Here is an 18,978-nt window from a genome sequence, read left to right as displayed (position 1 = left end):
TGTGAAAACGTTGGTATTGTGAAATGCTAAAAATCTTCCCAGTCCAAGTCCCAGTCAGGAGTTCGTTATAAAATCATCCTTCTTGCACGCTTTTCATTTCAGAGGGAAAAGAGGGACAGACGAGTCGGACAAAAGTTAGTTTCTGTTCTGTTTTCTAGTGGCCATGCTCCCTCTCTATCAGTGCAGTATTAGTATACAATAGTGAAGACACTACTCATCGTAGACCCACCTGGTCTCAGACCGGACCGGAAACAATACATGGACTAAAACAGGATTATAACAAAATAAATAGATGTCTATTTCCCACCCAAGAAAACCCACTGCGAAATTAAGTGACCAGATAAGAACATATTCCATCAGTAGAAATTGTAAAGCGCTCTATGGAAAACAAATGACCATAATTTGTTACATGATTCTTTTCTTTAAATATATAGATGTACACCAATTTCTGTTTTGGACACAAACTGTTCTGTGTTGAAGGAGGACCAACGGTGTGTGTGTGTGCGTGTGTGTTGGGGGGAGAGGTGATGGGGAGAGAGAGGTGGGGGGAGGTGGAAACTGATGAGGGGGAGCTGTGGTGAAACTTTCTCAAAGAAGAAAAGGGTTGGTGCTGGCTCCCGTCGTGCCTCCCCCTCCTCCCATCGGTCCCCCCGCCCCCATCATTCCCCCTGCTCCGCCGGGACCCCCCAAAATCAGTTGAGGAGGCGCCCCTCCTCCAGAACCCAGGAAAAGGGAGGGGCCTGTGGCCCCCATGGGCGAGAGAGCGCCGTAGGGCATGCCCATGGGGTTGGGCTGCATCATGCCCAGGCCCATTCCCGGAGACCCCATGCCTACGCCGATAGAACCCATGGAGCCCATGGAGCCCATTGACCCCATGCCCCCCATCCCTAGCATGGGGTTGGGGGGCACGGGGCTCGAGCGGAGGCCGCTCAGGCCCAGCGACGACGGCTGTGGTGAGATGGAGGCGCCGAACGGGTTGGAGCAGGAGGGAGGTGCTGGCGACACGCCCCTGCTTGAGATGGTGCTGCCGGGGGTCACTGCCATGCCGGGGGCGGGAGACGAGCCTGGGAGATGGAGACAGGTACAGTTTCTGCATGGGATCTTGGTGATTAAATGGTTATTAAGGGCATCGTAGTGTTCATTTAAGTGAAGGTTTGTTTTACAATTCAAAATGATGGTCTGAGGAACATTGCAATCTGAGTTCTTATTGATACGGGGGGAAATAGTTTAAATCTAAAATGCTACCATTGTGTTACACAGCTATAGACGGAACTAAGTAGTGTGTTTAATGTATAAACGATTGGTCAAAAGCCTTGAATGCTGGATAGCTCTGTGACCTCAGGATAGAATTCATTGGAGCTCAGGGTTAGGTTTAAGAGTATAAAAGGCCCTTTCTTCTTCATGTTTAGAGATAGTTCCAAACCTGAACCATCTCTAAGTCAGAAATCTGAAATCTTGCACGTCCTGGGTTACTTTAATTTAAGACACAATTAACGAATAAGTGTGATTGCTTGACCTTGACCTTGTTTGTACAAGCATTTTGAATTTGTTCTAAACCGCAAATTAAAAAAAGACTGATGTTTTACCCGTTTAAACTGCCGGGAATTGTTGTTTGAGAGTTTTTGACAACCGCTTTTAAACCTTCTTAAGAGGTGGTTTGCGCTATATTGAATCTAGACTGGAGATAGAGATTAGGGATCGACCGATATATCGGTCGGCCGATATTATCGGCCGATATTCGCGTTTTTTACGTGTATCGGTATCGGCCGATACGCGGCAGATTTTCGCAGATTTTATTTTATTTTATTTATTTTTTTTACTTGTTCTACCTCACCTGTTTTTAATATTTGTTAAATATTGTTCATCTACTTGTTCTTACTTGTTCTACCTCACCTGTTTTTAATATTTGTTAAATATTGTTCATCTACTTGTTCTTACTTGTTCTACCTCACCTGTTTTTACTATTTGTTAAATATTGTTCATCTACTTGTTCTTACTTGTTCTACTTCACCTGTTTTTACTATTTGTTAAATATTGTTTTTTATATTGAAGTTCAATAAATGTTTCTTTGAGAAAAAAAAAAAAAAAAAAAAAAAAAAAAACGCTCAAGAAAGTCGGTATCGGCGTATCGGCGTATCGGCTAAGGCTGATGAAAAAATATCGGTATCGGTCCTAAAAAAAACGGTATCGGTCGATCCCTAATAGAGATATGTTGTCATTAAAACTGATCTCTCAAGGAAGCGTGGCCAGGTCACGTGCCTAACCCATTGGTCACCGGTCGTCAAACAATATAATGCTTTAGGGGTGCAATAAAATACTTGTAAACACTACCCTTGTAATTGAGTGAAAAACCATGATTCACAACATTAACAAAAGCTACCTCTACTCGGTCGTCATTCCCCTGCCCAGTCTCAGAGATTGTGATGTATATTGCACAACATGCAATGAGTGTGTGAGAAGGCATACTAAGCAGGCTCATTCTTGAACTGCCCAATCAAGTCAACAGGCTGAGAGTCATGAAATCAGGTTCATTTTTTTCATGTTTTGTAGAATTGACATATTAAGATACTCTCTTGGAAAAATGGCCATTTGGTTATTAGGGTAGACTGTGGATCATCATCACACTTAAATCAGACTTTATTGATTGACATTAAAAAGCACTTGGTGTCGCACACCTTTTTGTGGAGGATCAGGAGCCACTACCAAATAATGACTCCTATATGCCCTGCCTGAAACCGCTTTACCCAGCTCAACAAGTGAGAGAAAGAAGAGGCGGCCATGCGGGGGCGGAGCCTAAACTGACCTGTACTCTGGAGGAAAGGGTTGTGCGCTGAAGAGGAGGAGATGGAGGGGGGCGGAGGCTGCTTGGCCCTGGGTTTAGATGACACCAGTGCGTCGAGGTCCACCAGCGACGCGTTGGGACCCAGGAACGACTCGGGGGTCTTGCGGACCGGCAGCGTGGTCCCGAGGGAGGACAGGTCGAAGGGCACCGGCGAGCCCATGCTGTCGCCCCCCGTGGCCGAGGAGCCCCGTCTCTCGGGGTCGCCTGGGAGGGACGCAGGCAGAGGGGGTTGTATCGGTGTGGGGGGGGGGGGGAGGGACGCGTGGGCACAGTGCAATGCACTCATACATTTCTAGATCAACCACTATCACAAACACACAAGGGAGAATGAGATGTAGCATGCAAATTAATGAATAATAATGTATAGAATGGGTTATGATTTTCTTTTGCCCAGCGAGTACCGATATATATATTGATCCGTATATATTTAGTATATGCTACACGTGAACCTCCTAAGATGGCGCAATTTGATTGGTTCGCTATCTCAGGATATTCGTCAATATCCCATGATTGAGATCTCAAACCTGGCAAAAATGTGTAAGTTGTTTATTTTTGGAGTGTTCACGTGTAGTTCATACTAAAACAATTATTTAGTATGAACTACACGTTCATACTAAATAACTAGCCACTCAGGCGACCTTCGGTCTCGGGGTCTCTATTCCCCACTATTCACTTCGCCTTCGGCAAATAATTGTTTGTGTATGTATGTATGTATGTATGTATGTATGTATGTATGTATGTATGTATGTATGTATGTATGTATGTATGTATGTATATATATATATATATATTAGGGCTGTCAAGCGATTAAAATATTTAATCGCGATTAATCACATTATTGTCATACGCGATTAATCGAAAATCTTTTTTCTATATTAAATATCCCTTGATTTCTTTGTCCCATTAATTGTTCTAATTTTAATGCTCTTATCAACATGGAGAAGTGCATCGGCTTGCCTTGTGCTTTTTTTATTGATAACAACATTGGCATATACTGATCAAAACAGGAAGATACAAAAAAAAGCCTATAGTGCAATTAAACGATGAACAAACAAACATACTGCCTTGAACATAGCAGTCAGGCTACTGCTTCTTTGTTTTGGGCCAAAAGAATAAATAAAAATCTAATATGAATTTGCATTAATCGCGCGATAAACAAATTAACGCCGTTAAAATTGGATTGCGTTAACTGACAGCCCAATATATCTATATATATATTAGGGCTGTAACGATACACAAATTCACGATTCGGTTTGTATCACGATTTTTGACCCACGGTTCGATACATCCCACGATTCTTTTAAATTTAAAAAGCATTTTATTTAAACAACACTTAAATACCAATTATCTTAATGTAACATTTAATAACAAATAATTTGGAACAATGAACAGATTTGAACCGAAAGAATACTATTAAGATGAGGAAAAACATGCAATAACGAGGCATAGTGTTACGAGTAGCATATGTGTGTGCGGGAGAATGGCAGTGTGCGTATGCGTGTGTGAGTGACGTCAGCGAGTGAGTGGACGAGCGAGGAGAGCGAGCGGTAGCGCGTGTGTCTAGTGAAGAAGCGAACGAGTCCGGTAGAATAAAGTACCCATCCTGTCAATAATCGGTGGCCGCTTCATTCCGACCTATAAGCAGACAAACTGCCAGTCAAATCACACAAAACAATAGAGACAGGATCACACAGGCAATTTTTTTCGCGCTTGGCCCACTCTGGATAAATGTCGTTCATATCGCATATGAGGACTTCGACGGCTGTGGAGAAATGCAATCCTCCGTAGCCACGGAGAGCTGTGATCACAGAGAGGGCATCTCGTCACATATTTACGGCATCGATAGGAGGGGGCACTGTCAGCAGACTATTATTTAGACAAATTATTAGCAAATTTCAATCTGACAATTTGACCGAAGAGTTAGAAAGGGCATATCGCGCTTCTGCCTTCTCACACCGCGAGACAGGTTCGTGGCTTTGAGTATCGCGATTTTCGGTTTGATACGCGTATCGTTACAGCCCTATATATATATATATATATATATATATATATATATAGTACCTATCGCCAGTGTTGGGAAAGTTCACTTTTTACGTGAACTAGTTCAAAGTTCAGTTCACAAATTTTAAAATGAAGTAGTTCAGTTCACAGTTCACAGTTCCAAAAATGAACTAGTTCATAGTTCTTTTTTTCAATATGTTGCTGTGAGCTATTATTATTTTTCCGGTATTTTGAACATTGAGCCCCCTTTCTGGTACGTCTAGGATGAAATAGAGTGGTTGAATCAAGTATCGTAGCGAAATACAATTTCTATCGTGTTTTATTGCACATTTAGCGCATTTTGTAAATCCCATTGATTTATTTTGGAAGACTCATTGCTTGTTGGCCGGAAACGGAAGGGGGAGAGGGGTGTTCCCGTTTGGTTGTAGTCTTTTCGCTCAGTTCTAGCCCTACTGTTGGGACGGAGAACCAAGCAAAAAGACTACAACCAAACGTACACAGCCCCCCTTTCCGTTTCCGGCCAACAAGCAATGATTCTAGGAGGTATTCTAGTCCGCTGATCGAGCCAGAGAGCTAACGTTATGGATTGTACATATTTATAATTCGAAATTCGTCCCAGCCTTTATACCACAGACACTCTAGGGTCTATAGCATAAAACCGCTTTGTCTGATTACAGTTTAATTCATTTTTCACAATTTAGCAGCTCTTGTTTTGAAGAATAATCACTGCGCCATTAGTTTCAATGGGAATCGCAACGGTCTATACTATCGTTCAATGAACGCGTTTAGGCACAACACTGCCTATCGCGCTATAGTTTTAGCGCGACCTGCGTGTTACGACTCCAGGGAGCCGTGGACGTATGTACCTGTGCCGTTAGGGTGTTTGGCGGTGCCACTCCACAGGTCAGAATTGATAAGGTCAGAGGCCGGGAGGGCCCCGTTCCCCGCCCAGGGGTCTATCGGCCCCCCTGATGAAGAATTGCTGGGGGCCACTGGGGAGCCCCAGGGATCGGCACTTGGGGGGGTCACTGCTACAGCGGGTAGGGAGACGGAAGGAGGGAGGGTAGGGGAGGGGGAGGGGGGGGGGGGGGGTTAACAGAACTAAAATAACAGAACAAGAACCGTCCAAAGTACACAGGGAAGCAGCATGCATGGCTGGGAGTATAAACAGCGGTGGTCTCCCCAAGACCTCTGGAACACCCCCCATCCCCCGTCGCCACGGGTGTTAGACGGGGCGGTGAAGCAGCTTCACGAGGCTTCTTCACCGCCCCCGTCTAACCCCCGTGCACCAGGTGGGGAACAGGGTGGTGGGCGCTGAGGAGAACAGGCTAGCTCATATCAAATCAAAAGGGCATGGCGGGAGAGAGATGTCTCACGGCCACAGTGAGTCCTGAGTAGAGACAAGAGGATAAGAAACATTCTGTGGTTTAGACACTGGGGGGAGGAGGGGTGGGGGCTGGTTCCAGCATGCTGGCTTTCCAAATGAAAGCACCACAGTGGATGATGAATATAGAACCATAGTCACCATGGAAACACACATGACAGAAGGAAACGAGCAGTGGCTTCTATGTTAGCTTGCGGTACAACGACAGCGGAACAGAGCACATTTTTTGCTTTTGTCGTTTTCCTCCAAAGACCAGGACATCGGAGGGTTCCCTTGGGTCGTCCCTGTATGGATCCCCCTGGCCGGTACGCGGGAGCAGGAGCCACTCACCTGAGGTGGGTCCCCAGGGATCCACGTTGTTGGCCCTGTGGTTGGTGGTCTCGCCCCACGGGTCCGGAGGAGGAGGGGCTACCGTGGGGGGGCTGGCCCCGCCCCAGGGGTCTGCACTCTGGGGAGAGGCGGGGGAGGCCGCGCCCCAGGGGTCGGCGGGCGCCGCGCCCCACGGCCCGGAGGCCGAGGGGAGAGGGACAGTGTGTGGAGGGGAGGGGCCCGCGGAGCCCACGGGGGCCGCGGCGGCAGAGGCCCCGGCGGCTCCCCAGGGGTCGACAGCACCCAGCTCCATGAGAGCGCCCTGGACAGGACAGTGTGGGGAGTTACAACACACCGCTATGCTGAGAGACGGTTCAACACACACAACACACGCTGACTGCAGGGGAAGAGGAGAGGAGAGTTAGTTAAAATACATACAAGTAATGAGGAGGAGAGGACACTTTAAACTATTGTAGAATGGTTCTGGATTATAATATTACGTATTATCTTTTAGCATATTTCAGTAGGATTGTAACAACAGATAAAGATTCAATATTAATGTTAGAATGTGTTCAAGGGGAGTGAATTAGAGTTTACAATATGCATAGAGGTTTAAGGAAAAAGAAGAAATGTCATACCTTACAATGCCAGATACACGGTGTGGATTCTTGAATTTAGCATTTGAAGTCATATGCAGTGCAATATGTATTCTAAAGAATCCCCACTAGTTGGTATGATAAAAAAATATAATTCTTCCATACAAAAAGGCCACGCATAATGCCTGCAGTGGATGACCTCATCACATATGGAAAACAAGGAAATATTCGGCATTTACTTATCTAATGAGGTCATCCCCCCCATCATATACAAAACCTTTTCAGATCAACTACACTTACGGGCCAAACACTGAGGACAGAGAACCCTAACATGCATGTCCTTTCAGATGGCGGAGCGTTCAGACAATCAAACTCAAAAGGGTTCACCTTTGGGTGAGCATATTCAAAGCCAGCCAAAAGAATGCTTTGAATATTCTCAGAGGGAACTGAATATTTTATTTCCTGGAGGCTCACTGCCAAACTGAAATAGATTTTCTAACCAAACACACATGGAGGCGACCCTCAAATGACGCAGTCTGGCGGCTGAGGGCAGAAGTCAGAGTTGAAGCGTGAAAAATCGGACTAAACTGACTCCTCCCATAAACCAATCTGCCTGCTACCCTCCCACTGCCACGGCTCCGCCCCTGGTCTGACTCCTCCCATAAACCAATCTGCCCGTTACCCTCCCACTGCCACGGCTCCGCCCCTGGTCTGACTCCTCCCATAAACCAATCTGCCTGCTACCCTCCCACTGCTACGGCTCCGCCCCTGGTCTGACTCCTCCCACGCCTCATCCTCATGCTTCCAGCTCTCCACTTTGATGTGACTGCAGCGTAAAAAATAATAATATCTGATTGCAAAATGCTTGATTTGTTGTCATTGGCCTAACGCAGACACCCGCCATCTCCTCACCGAGTAGCCATGAAGCAGACCCCCAGGAGGCACAGACAGCCCTCACTGAGGTGCGGCTGAGTGTGCCTCCCCACACGCGCACGCGCCAACGCACACACACAGGTGAGACACAGCTAGAGCAGGTAAAGCCAGGAGAGCGAGAGAGGAAAAGAGCAGCACTTGCTCAAGAGTGTGTGCCCACTGTAGCGAAAACAGGCACATTCAACACACACCTCCTCTGGCTTTGGCTTCTCCCTCTTGCTCTCCTCGATGGCCATCTGCAGTCTCAGGTCGTCACCTCTGCGCAGTCGTTCCTCCTGCCAACCGCGCACACACACACACACACAGCTGGGAGGTCAGCGGCCCTCTGGCGCCTTCGTAAAGAGGTCACACCGAGGCGGTCGCAGGGGGCGGCTTTACCCTTCCCTACGGACTAACGTGTGACCCCAGGGAGGGCGGAAACTGAAAAAGAAACTGAAGTTTCAGAAAGGAAAATGAATCAAATTAAAAGTGAAAAATGAAAGAAAGCACTCATATCATCCACCGCTCATTCATACGTCCCGAAGCACCAAGCCGGTCAAAATGTTCCCCAACCCGTGTACAAAAAGGTGCGGCCAGATTTTGCTTGTGTTGGTGTCGTTGCCGTGGAGAGAAAGGACAGGTTGATTTTTCATCAGGGACTCCGTGAGCTGTTTGTATGAGCTAAAAAATAAATAACTCCAAAGGCTGAATTAGTCAACAGGTTAACTAATTATCAGCTATACAAACCATCCAAAGAGGATAGCCTAGGTCTGATAGGCTTGTTAGACCTTGATGAGGTTTAAACTTTCTTCAGCGTAGATTTACTGCATATAAAAACATCGGTCTGATAATAGAAAAATACACAACATGTCTATCCCCCCCAAAGAAATCGAGAAGTCCCACAGAGTTAATACATGTGAAGGCAAGGAGGAGTTGAATTCTTCATTTAAGCCATGCATTCTGGATAAACGGAAACGGGAGAGGGCAAAGCACTTGGTCACTGCTGGGTTAATTTAGTCCAATAAGTCATGCCATGCACAATTACGCTACAAAATCACATAATTTCCGGTCCTTAGCTTGAAGGGTTAATGTCCATAGTGCAGCTTTTAATACATATCAATATTTAGCAGGAAAGCTGCTATATTCCCCAAAATAGATTTTACTATATTGTTTATTGTTATAGAGATATATTGTTTTCAATATAGGGGATGAATGGCCAAATCAAACCTTTTCATCCTTTAACAAGCGAATTAGAGAAGTTTGTTTCTTTGATTGATCAATAAGAATCAAATTGAAAGAAAGATTGCGTACTAACGGACAGAAAGATAGGTCGTAGTTAGTTGACCGGTCAGGTGACCAAGTCCTATAACCCCTGACCTTTTGTAGCATGTCCTTGCTGAGTGTGAGTGCATAGCGGAGCTCTGCGTCCTCCAGAGGGGCCGTGCTAGTCTGGGGGAGGTCAGGGGTCAAATGGTGAGAGCAAAGCCGAGTGGGCAACGGCGTAAATAATCCGTCATCGCTTTCTCCGCGTACACACACGTGCTGGAATCCGAACTAAGAAAAAAAAAACTATTAAAAAAAGGTAACTTGTTGGCAGGTTTAGTACTGTCTTGGTTTAGCATTGCACTACGCGTCATTGCCACATACTAGCAATAGGAAACCATGAGCGCTGGAGGGCCCTAGGGTATATGCAGTTCATACCCACCTGCCACGGCAGTCCACTGCTCTGGTGGGTCAGCTCATAGGGGCAATCTGTACCCATCAAAAGTTAACCACGGCAATCAAGACACCAAGATAAGTGTGTCCTACACAGGCGGCCGCTCAAACCGCATCACACAACGGAGGCGAGTAATAGTCCTTTCACCGGACCCCAAAAGCATCTACGTCAGGTCAGTTGGTCAACCGTTCAGTCAGTGCTAAAGAAGGATGCCTCCCTCGAGGGGCTGCCTCCATTGGTTTTGCAGAACCTGATGGATCACTAACGCCTGCCAGGAAGAAGCTGATAGACCCTCTAGCTCAAACATTCGCTCAGCTTGTGTTGCTCTTGGGCAAACGATTGAGTGGCAAATTGCACTTGTTACTTTGCAAGAGATTGTGCTTTGTTAAACTGGCATGTTCAGTGGCTGCTGGGTATGAAAACGATATATGCTCCTCATGGCACATGGTTGCCTATTGCTGTCAGAATTCATAGCCAAGTACAGGTATGACCCGCCTCTAGCGCCCTCTGATAGGCTGCTGTATGTTACCTGCTCCGCCTCTTCTTTACTCATGGCCAATGCCAGCTGGAGCTGCAGGTCCTCCTCCCCTGAGCTCTGCGGCCAGGCTTGCTCAGGGTCGGCCCCCCCAGAGTGGGAGCCCAACGAGAGACTGCCCCCCAGGCCTGGCGCTGAGGGAGCAGAGGAGGCTGAGAGAAATGAATACACCACACTGCTAAGGTCAGAGATGAGCGTCTATCCGAGAAGTAAGTAACTTTGTTGAGAGGCAACATCTTATGACGTTTGTTTTTTACGTTTGTTTTTTTAAATCGACTATCTTACTATCCCTGGGTACTATACTATTCTCTCACTATATCCATTCCTTTAAAACTTGGTTGCGTTGCACTTCGAAGTCTGTGCAGTAGCTCCATCTGTCCGCCTTGATTGTGCTCAGCCTCACTAGGGATAAAAGCGACTGCTAAATGACCCAGAACATGTCAATGTACTGGGCTTGTGCTGCGCAGCATGTTGCAGAGGTCCATGTCCATGGTAATGGTCGGCCTCACCACTGGAGGTCTGTGCCATCTTCTCTTTGGTTTTGAGGGCATGGATTCTCTCCTCTCGAAGCCGCTCCTCGTCCTTCAGCAGCGTCACCAGCTGCTTGGCCTTTTCACGTACATTCACCCCCTGGGGACGATAGGAACGAGCCCCATTCAAAATGAAATGACCAGGACCAACAGTGCACGTGAGGAGCATAATGATACGTCTTAGCAGTCCGTTCATATTTAATTGTGTGTTGTAGTTGTATATCAGAACCAGAAGATCAGAAGATAAATATGTTATTACATTTACAACATTTAAACCATTGTAAAGCAAACAACGATTATCTATTTAAATATTATGACAAAAAAAATTGAATGGCCGATCAACTTGAAATTTGCCGATTGGAGGAGCCGATCACGTGACTCAAAGATGATAGCGCACAAGACGCAGCTTCATTAGGTTCAGTCACTGAGACAATTAACGTTATCCTGCTTTAACATAATTCATCTCGAAACTGCGCTGACTACAAAAGGTAGGCTTGACCCAACCATAGAAGTACCTGTTTTTTGATCTCGGGCTCACTGGGCTTCACTCTCCTCGTGTTTTTGTTGTTGATATTTTAATATAGGTTCACACTACAAATAGTAGGCCTAAACTTTAAGTAGTCAGTTTAAACTACGGGAGTATCAATGACCTGATAGGACAAGGAAGTGGAATGGAAGATGAGAGAGAGCGAAGCGTTATGCAGCCAGACAATTGCAGCCATAGTACCTTCATGTCATAGTTGCTACAATGTGAAGCCAAGGCTTCAAGGCTTTTGAAACCTAGAATAGATAAGCACTATGCGCAGTAGCTGGACCCATGGACTGAGCTGCTGCGTTTAGCCGTAGACAGCACTCCATCCATGGGCATGGATGTCACTGAACCATGTGTTATACCAATACAGTACTGTTCAAATTTCATAGTTGTGGCAAAGGTAGCCAGAAAATATGTATGCTTCATTTGCATACGCGTTATTTACGTTGTTCAATATTGGAATTGTGCTTTTAGCTCAATATCTATCCCAATGATATACTTTTCCAACTTGTTTCAATGTGTGCAAAACTCTCTAAATGAAATCCAATAAAAGATGAATGAAAACTATATCCTACCTTGCTCTGTCTGGTTGGACAGTTTGACTACTAAAAATGTCACCATTAAGGCGTTCGCTCACTTAAAATCATAACACACGAGACCTGCAGCCTTTTAAATGTACAATGCATTTGCATATCTAGACAACAGGTCTACAGCACTTCACAAGGGACAAAAATAACAACTATAAGCATCTCCCATGTATACACGGATGTTGGTGGTCGCAACAATTTCGTAACTTATGCGTTTCAACTTCGTCAGAAAACAGTTTGGCTTCACTCTTCATTATTACAAACTAATCTCTGCAGTGATCTGTGTTTACATGCTGTCATGTCGGATCTTAAAGGAACACAACGCATTTCCATCAGCTCAACAAATTAACAATAACTGTCACTATCATGCAAACTACATATTTAATCTGTGCACAAAGATCTTCATACGAAAACTCCACATTAATATACATTTCACTATAAAAAAAAAAATCTGTGATGAGTATCGTCCCGTAAAAAACCTGATGGGTACATCCCTATGTCAAAAGGTTTATCCTTTTGCCATGGGTTGACCAATTTCCAGTCAATAAAAACATTATTGTTGGCCGGTCCCAATGTTTGCCCACGAGATCCGGAGGGCATTGTAAAAAAACCTTGAAAGGATTCCAAGCAGCACGCTTTACAATGCCTGTTAGCGGCGCCTCACATCTGGAACGATTGCGTAAGCCCTGCGTGGTTTGGAGGGTGTGAACGCATACCTGGTCTTTGCCATCTCGGTCTATGAACTGGAAGTCTTTAAGAGTCTGAACTGCGTAGATGTTCTCCCGGCACTGCTGGGCCACCCGCTCCGAACCTGTCTTGATCAGATACTCCATGAGAGTCATGGCCTGCTCCGGGAAACACAAACAAAACATCAACCCGTTAGCTTACACAGTTTCTTGCACTATGTTAGACAGTTATTGCAGTTTTCGATTCAGTCATAGACATGTCATTTCATCTAATATTTTCCCGCCATTGGGCCAGCAAAAGTTGACCAAAATAAATAAGAATTAGCATTGATTAATATATTTTTTATTATTATTTATTTATGGAGTATGAAGCTTCAGTAGAACAGCTACATAGTGCAGGTTTAACATTGAGAAAAATAACGACCGTTGGGAGGTCTCACACACAACTAAACACGCACCTTGTATACGTGTCTCCAGTTCTTCCCGTGGTCGTTGAGCCTCTTCCACACCATGCTCATGATCTCAGAGAAAGCCACCACGTTGTAGGTGAGGTCGGCAATCTCCGACATGAGGGAACTGCTGGGGCCCCATGGGTCGTTGGAGGTGGCCTCTCTAACCTGGGGAGCCACACACAGTAGTTATCATACTGGAGAGACCCAACACACACACACACACACACACACACACACACTGGATGTTATGCTGCGCTGATGAGGGAAAGAAGCGGAGGTGCTATTGTAACCACCATCAACAAGGATGTCAGATAACAATCATCATCACTGCATTAGCATGAAATCTGAAGTCTAGGCGAGGTGGTTGGGTCTGAATAAGAACAACTACAGGATGTCAGATGTGCTGCAGAGATGCGTGACACACCGCAAAGGCATGCATGCGGTCTACATATAAGGGGCAGTTCCAGGTTAACAGCTAGAAATCAATACTGCGCTGAGCAAAGAGAAGGAAAGGCGGGCAAGTAGCTGGGAACAACCTTGATTTCAGCCTCTGAGTAGTTGTGGACAATGTTCTTTACTTGTCGCCGTAGCGATGAAGTCGACATGGCAACCGTCTGGCTGTCAAGCTCTGCTGTAATCTAAAGGGCAGAATGTGAAGAAGGGGGTCATTAAACAGACAACACCGCTAAACACGGTACAACATCGTTATTAATCCATTGTACGCATGAATAGTTCAAGTAGTATAATAGAGGTCAATAAAGTCAAAGGGCGGGTTACGTGAGAATTTAAACATGACAGAGCATGCCCGCTACAATGATTGAGAGCGAAAGATAGAGGGCGAAAGATAGAGGGGGGTGGACTGCTAGATAGATAATATGGTCTGCTCTATAGGGTGTCTCTTCTTGGTGTCTATGTGTGCCAAGCACACCTGTTACGCAAGAGCAATGCAAGGACGACGCTCTCCTCTTGACGTCTTTGGGTTTATTGTCCTCCAGTGCAATTCGGTCACGGAGAGCTCTGTCTCAGCCTGTCTGTCTCTTCCCAGGACGACATTTGGGTTCCAGAAATCACAGCTTTAAGGAGGGAACAAGAAACAGATTCAGTGACAACAATACACATAGGGGAAAGTGTTGGATGCATTTCTCACACACAAGAGAAATGAGAAACTCAACCATTACATTGCAGCCATTAAGATAGTGGGAGTTAACAGGAAGAACACATAATCAAAATAGCGCAAGGCGTACCCGGAACTGTTTTAAAAGAGGAAATAACCTAAAGGCCATGATTAAAAATAAGCATAACATTTAGCATTTACCAGAAGCAAGTTTCACAATAGTTACACCCAAGAGACTGAGTTCATAGTCGACATTGAATTGATAAGCCAATTACACTGCTTAAAATACAGCTGAAATCTAGCCAGACAGCCTAATAGTACAGACTGCGACCAAATGGTCGTGTTTTGCGACCAAAATTTGTGAGCGTGCGACCGAATTTTCCATCAGTAAATTTGGCCTTTTTTTTTTTTTTCGTCGAAGGGGCACGTCAGTGAATCCGGAATCTTTAGCAGGCCAATGAGTGTAAGAAGGATAGGGAATGGCCACTGTAAGTGGCTAATGCGTCGAGGTGGAGGGTCCTAGAGGTTATCGAGCGCACGTAAACGTCTGTGCGAAGGAGAACGATTTCACAACCTGCTACGTGCGTTTACAATGAGCAAACGATTGACTCGTACTTCTGACCTACGGCTAGTGTGCCAGTGCAAGTCAGTCCTGCACAGGTCTTATTTTACAAACCCCGCACCCGCCCGTACCCGCAATACTTCAAACCGCATCCGACCCGTGTTCCGACAGTCGCCCGACCAGAACCGCTGGAAATTGATATCGACACCCAACCCGCATCCGATGAAAAATTAGAAACATTAGATGGGAATTACACTATCTGGTGTTTGGCTTGGTGCTTTAGATTGTTGTGCAAAATAAGCACATCATCCACTTTTGATGGCTTGAGTTGACTCCTCCGCTGCTGATTAACATATCCAGCACCGGTGAAGTCTCGCTCGCAATCGCAAAACCCGCGCCCGACCCGCGCTGTTCAGTCGTCCGACCCGACTCGTTTCATCCAAATTGTGCGGGTCACCCGAACCAGTGCAGGACTCTGCTTCAGGTGCCATAAAGGGCTTTTCACACGGGAGGCGTTTGTCGGGCCTGATAATGCATTCTCAATGGAGAGGCGAGCGGGCAGAGAGGAGGCTCAGCGTCCTGTCAAGCGGCACAACAAGCGGGCACACTCCCGTGAAACTGTCGCTTCCGTACTTGTCGAACGCATGCATGCGCAAACCTGGAAACTGTTGGGATAGATGAGAATCACAATAAAATGTGACACTGAATTTGAAACAGCACATTGTAATTTCTGCATCTATTATCAAAATATTTATACAGTGAAAATTTTCAGTTAGGGGCCACAGTGCTCCTAGTGAAAAAAATAAGTCTGGAGCCCTGTAGTATCACAGGGTTTTAGAACGAGACAATTTATTGCTGTGTTAACGAACAACATTGAGCGATCACTTTTAATGACAATTCTTTAACAAAGCATATCACTACACAAAATAACGAGCCCAGATCATTAAGATTTTTGCTAGACAGTTTGAGAGAAGTAAATGCAAAATGTAATAATTATCGTCTTCAATGTGTAATGCCAAATATGTATTTTTATTACAATTTAAGTTGTTTGTTAAACATTACCCACTAGACTAATAACTGCCTAAACTGTATAAGCCAACATATGGTGATAAGCATTCCAAAAGTCAGTTTGAAAAACCAAAAGCACTGTTCCAAAGTTCAAACACACACAAGAGCATCTTTTGACTATTCGGGTAGTGATAAGAAGTATGTTTAGGCTTTAAGCATTCAGTACTTCGGACCACTCATCCCAAAACAACCATTACATTTTATGTGTACACACTAGGAAATAATTCCCAAAACACTCCATACTATGATGGTTAGTACCCTCATTAAACAGATACATGTCGACATTAATCTTTCCGATATGTTACATTGATAAATCGTTTACAGCACTAGACTTTTAAGTACTTACATTGTGAAAAACCTTACGTTGCAAACAATGCTAAACGTGAATGAGTTTCCAAGGTATATTCTCAATAATGTCTTGTACACCCCCCCACTAAAGTACCTGCATGTTGTTGTTTTAGTGCGACAAGCAGCAGCAGCAGCAGCATTCACACTTATGATCATGAATGTAACAAATGTTTACATAACGTGTATACTTACAACCCAACTGGGATCGTTAAATGAGTTACCAATGAGTCCTAGCGCCATTCTCTACAGACAGTAAGCAATGCAACTTTAGACCCGCCCCCACACACACACACACACACACACACACACACACACACACACACACACACACACACACACACACACACACACACACACACACACACACACACACACACACGCTGTTCACGGTAGACATAGTCTCAATACAGGTGAGGTTGAGCCCCTCTATACTGAATAATATACACATCAACAGCTACAATTTCGCACAGGGGGTTTAACCAACATTAGCTTCGGTCAGGGTCCAGGGACATGTTGACCAGGACATCGTCCTCCAGCCCTGACACCTCAGTGCCAGGGTGCGGGTCAGGTACAGTGTGTTGTCCCCGAACCGGGATAAGGTGTGGTGGAGGCAGGGAGCCAAGTTACGGGAGTTAGCTAATTATAAGTAACGTTATGAACTTCCACTCACAACGAACCCAGAACGATATTTAGGTCAAAGCCTATTAACACAGGCATAAACCAGGATGGGGATGACGTGTCCGTCAGAATCATAATATATCTATCTATTTACACATGTATGTGTAGATATATATATATATATAACCATGCAGGGACCGATAGGATCAGCCCTCTCGGTGTGCCTACAGTCAGCTATCTGGGCTACCGAGGAGGCTAACATCTGACGTTAGCTAGCTAGCAACAGCTAATTCAAAATTGACAACAGAATGCGATTCTTATGATGTAAAGTATGAATCGGCGACGTACCCTATGTCGGAAAATGCGACGGTTTCTACTTTCACTCTACAACCCACAGCGTCTCACCACTTTCAAAAAATACCATGATAAATGTCTATATCAAGTCAGTACTGACCCTGTTGTAGCTTGAGTGTACAAGGAGATGGCCGAGTTTCCGGTTCCGTAATCAATTACAGTGCAGACCGCACCCCCTCGCACAAACTCATGCATAGGTGAGGGCTGCCTGTGGAAAGGGCTGCAGTCGTGCATACAGTGCAAGTTACCATCTGCATATTACGCTGCATCTATTCATGCATCAAAAATCTATTTTTTCCAATATTCAGCATCTAGTCCGATAAGTCAAGTAAATAGTAAGTATTTGCAGAATGAATCATTCAAAATAAACTTGGATGAAGGAAAATTAGATAAAGCTTAATAATTAAATTATATGGCCAGGTTGTTCATTATTTTTCCTTCACATTTTTTTCTTGAGTAGATGCAGCAATTTTTTTTTGGGATTTACTTAATATTATTACTCATTCCACATTACCATAAGATATGTAAGCACACATAAATAAAAACATTGGCCTACAACATTGTCTATTATCTTCTATCTACTAATTACAGCAAACTCCTTAGCAGCCACAAGACACTTCTGTGTTATGGTCTCAGCATTGTTGTAGCATAAGTCCTCCACAAAGAGGCAACCTTGAACTATTTTGTCCTCACTGAAAGCAAAATGAGTGCAACAGAGAGTCAAACCTCCAGCAAACCATAAATGAAACATGTTGAGCCCCACCCTCAGAGAAATATAATAACAGCTGGCTTCTTGCATGTGGATCACATGCAAGAAAACCTTTCATCCTACACAACTTTTTTCTTCCATCTCTCCCTCAAAGGCAGGATACATTGATGGGTATCTGAAGCAAACAACTACATGGGAACAGGTCCCAGATAACAAACAAGTTATATTGCAGTTAAATAATTAAACAGGGCTTATATGTTCATCTTGTTGTATTTTTTTTTGCATTCTTAAAGATCATGTTGTAGTTAATCCGTTTAATTTGAGTAAAATGTGTAATTATCGTGATTAGATCAACGGTTAATTGAGTAAGGAATGTGACACTATGCAATGAGTCCACTTACTGATACTATCATCGCAACTCTTTTAAGCATGTTGCAATGTCTGTGAAACCTAAACCTAAAACAATAATAGATTTTACGTAATAGATACACACGTTAATATGTTATGGTTGTTGATGGACGTTCCAAGTAGGCTATTACTTTTTATGTCATAGACATTCATTGCTACATATTACTACAAAATTGTAAAGTTTAATAATAGAAAAAATCGAATACACACATGCATCATGTTCTTTCTTTCACAATTAGGCTAGTCACTTTCAGACAGGATTCCCATGCATACAATGCAAACAGGTAGCGGCCAACATATGCTTAACTGAAGCTCAATCAGAGCTTAGAATCCCTGCATGTCAGAGCCCTTTTGGTTACGCACCTGCAAACGTGTCAATTATGTTAATGTATGCTTGATTATCTGATGACAACATGTCGGAATCGATAGTGTGTTTGGGACATAATTATGAATCAACAACTCTTACTATTAAACCTAATGGGAAAACATAACTATACCTACATGTGATTGCGTCACACTTTAATAAGCCCCTCTGTACAGAGGGGTATGTAATTGTGTGTAAACTATGTGTTTATCACAACTGTGGCAGGCAGAAGGGTGCATGGTAATCTAGTAAGTGGGAGTGTTGAAAGTGGCGTTTGAGTTGTCCTGGGGGAGAGCGTGTTTCCACAGCAGGGCCCCTGAGCCCCCCAGTGTGTACGTACCAACAGGGAA

The 18,978-nt window shown here is 44.6% G+C and overlaps 1 protein-coding gene across 12 annotated transcripts in view; it reads right to left on the bottom strand.

Annotated features, from left to right (window-relative positions):
- Positions 1–17,373, bottom strand: part of epn1a (epsin 1a) — an 18,162-nt gene extending 789 nt beyond the window's left edge. Inside the window, exons 1-13 of one of the 12 annotated variants that reach the window (XM_060063982.1) lie at positions 17,248–17,373; positions 14,012–14,156; positions 13,620–13,721; positions 13,090–13,248; positions 12,662–12,790; positions 10,806–10,926; positions 10,291–10,448; positions 9,422–9,598; positions 8,257–8,340; positions 6,558–6,858; positions 5,710–5,874; positions 2,804–3,046; positions 1–1,064 (exon numbers count right to left, since the gene is read on the bottom strand). The exon at positions 1–1,064 is cut by the window's left edge and continues 789 nt beyond it. In XM_060063982.1, coding sequence (XP_059919965.1) covers positions 589–1,064; positions 2,804–3,046; positions 5,710–5,874; positions 6,558–6,858; positions 8,257–8,340; positions 9,422–9,598; positions 10,291–10,448; positions 10,806–10,926; positions 12,662–12,790; positions 13,090–13,248; positions 13,620–13,688 — 2,082 coding nt within the window. In that variant the 5' untranslated portion in view covers positions 13,689–13,721; positions 14,012–14,156; positions 17,248–17,373 and the 3' untranslated portion in view covers positions 1–588. Of the gene's footprint in view, positions 1,065–2,803; positions 3,047–5,709; positions 5,875–6,557; positions 6,859–8,256; positions 8,341–9,421; positions 9,599–10,290; positions 10,449–10,805; positions 10,927–12,661; positions 12,791–13,089; positions 13,249–13,619; positions 13,722–14,011; positions 14,157–16,173; positions 16,310–16,367; positions 16,457–17,141 lie in introns of those variants that run through there. The other 11 variants (XM_060063981.1, XM_060063985.1, XM_060063986.1 and 8 more) reach the window with 11 other exon arrangements.
- Between the last annotated feature and the right edge of the window lie 1,605 nt (positions 17,374–18,978).

Source organism: Gadus macrocephalus, chromosome 11 (genome assembly GCF_031168955.1).
Source record: "Gadus macrocephalus chromosome 11, ASM3116895v1".
In the NCBI taxonomy this organism is placed as follows: domain Eukaryota; kingdom Metazoa; phylum Chordata; class Actinopteri; order Gadiformes; family Gadidae; genus Gadus; species Gadus macrocephalus.
Note: the sequence above shows the minus strand (reverse complement) of the source record. Positions and strands in the feature narration are given on the sequence as shown.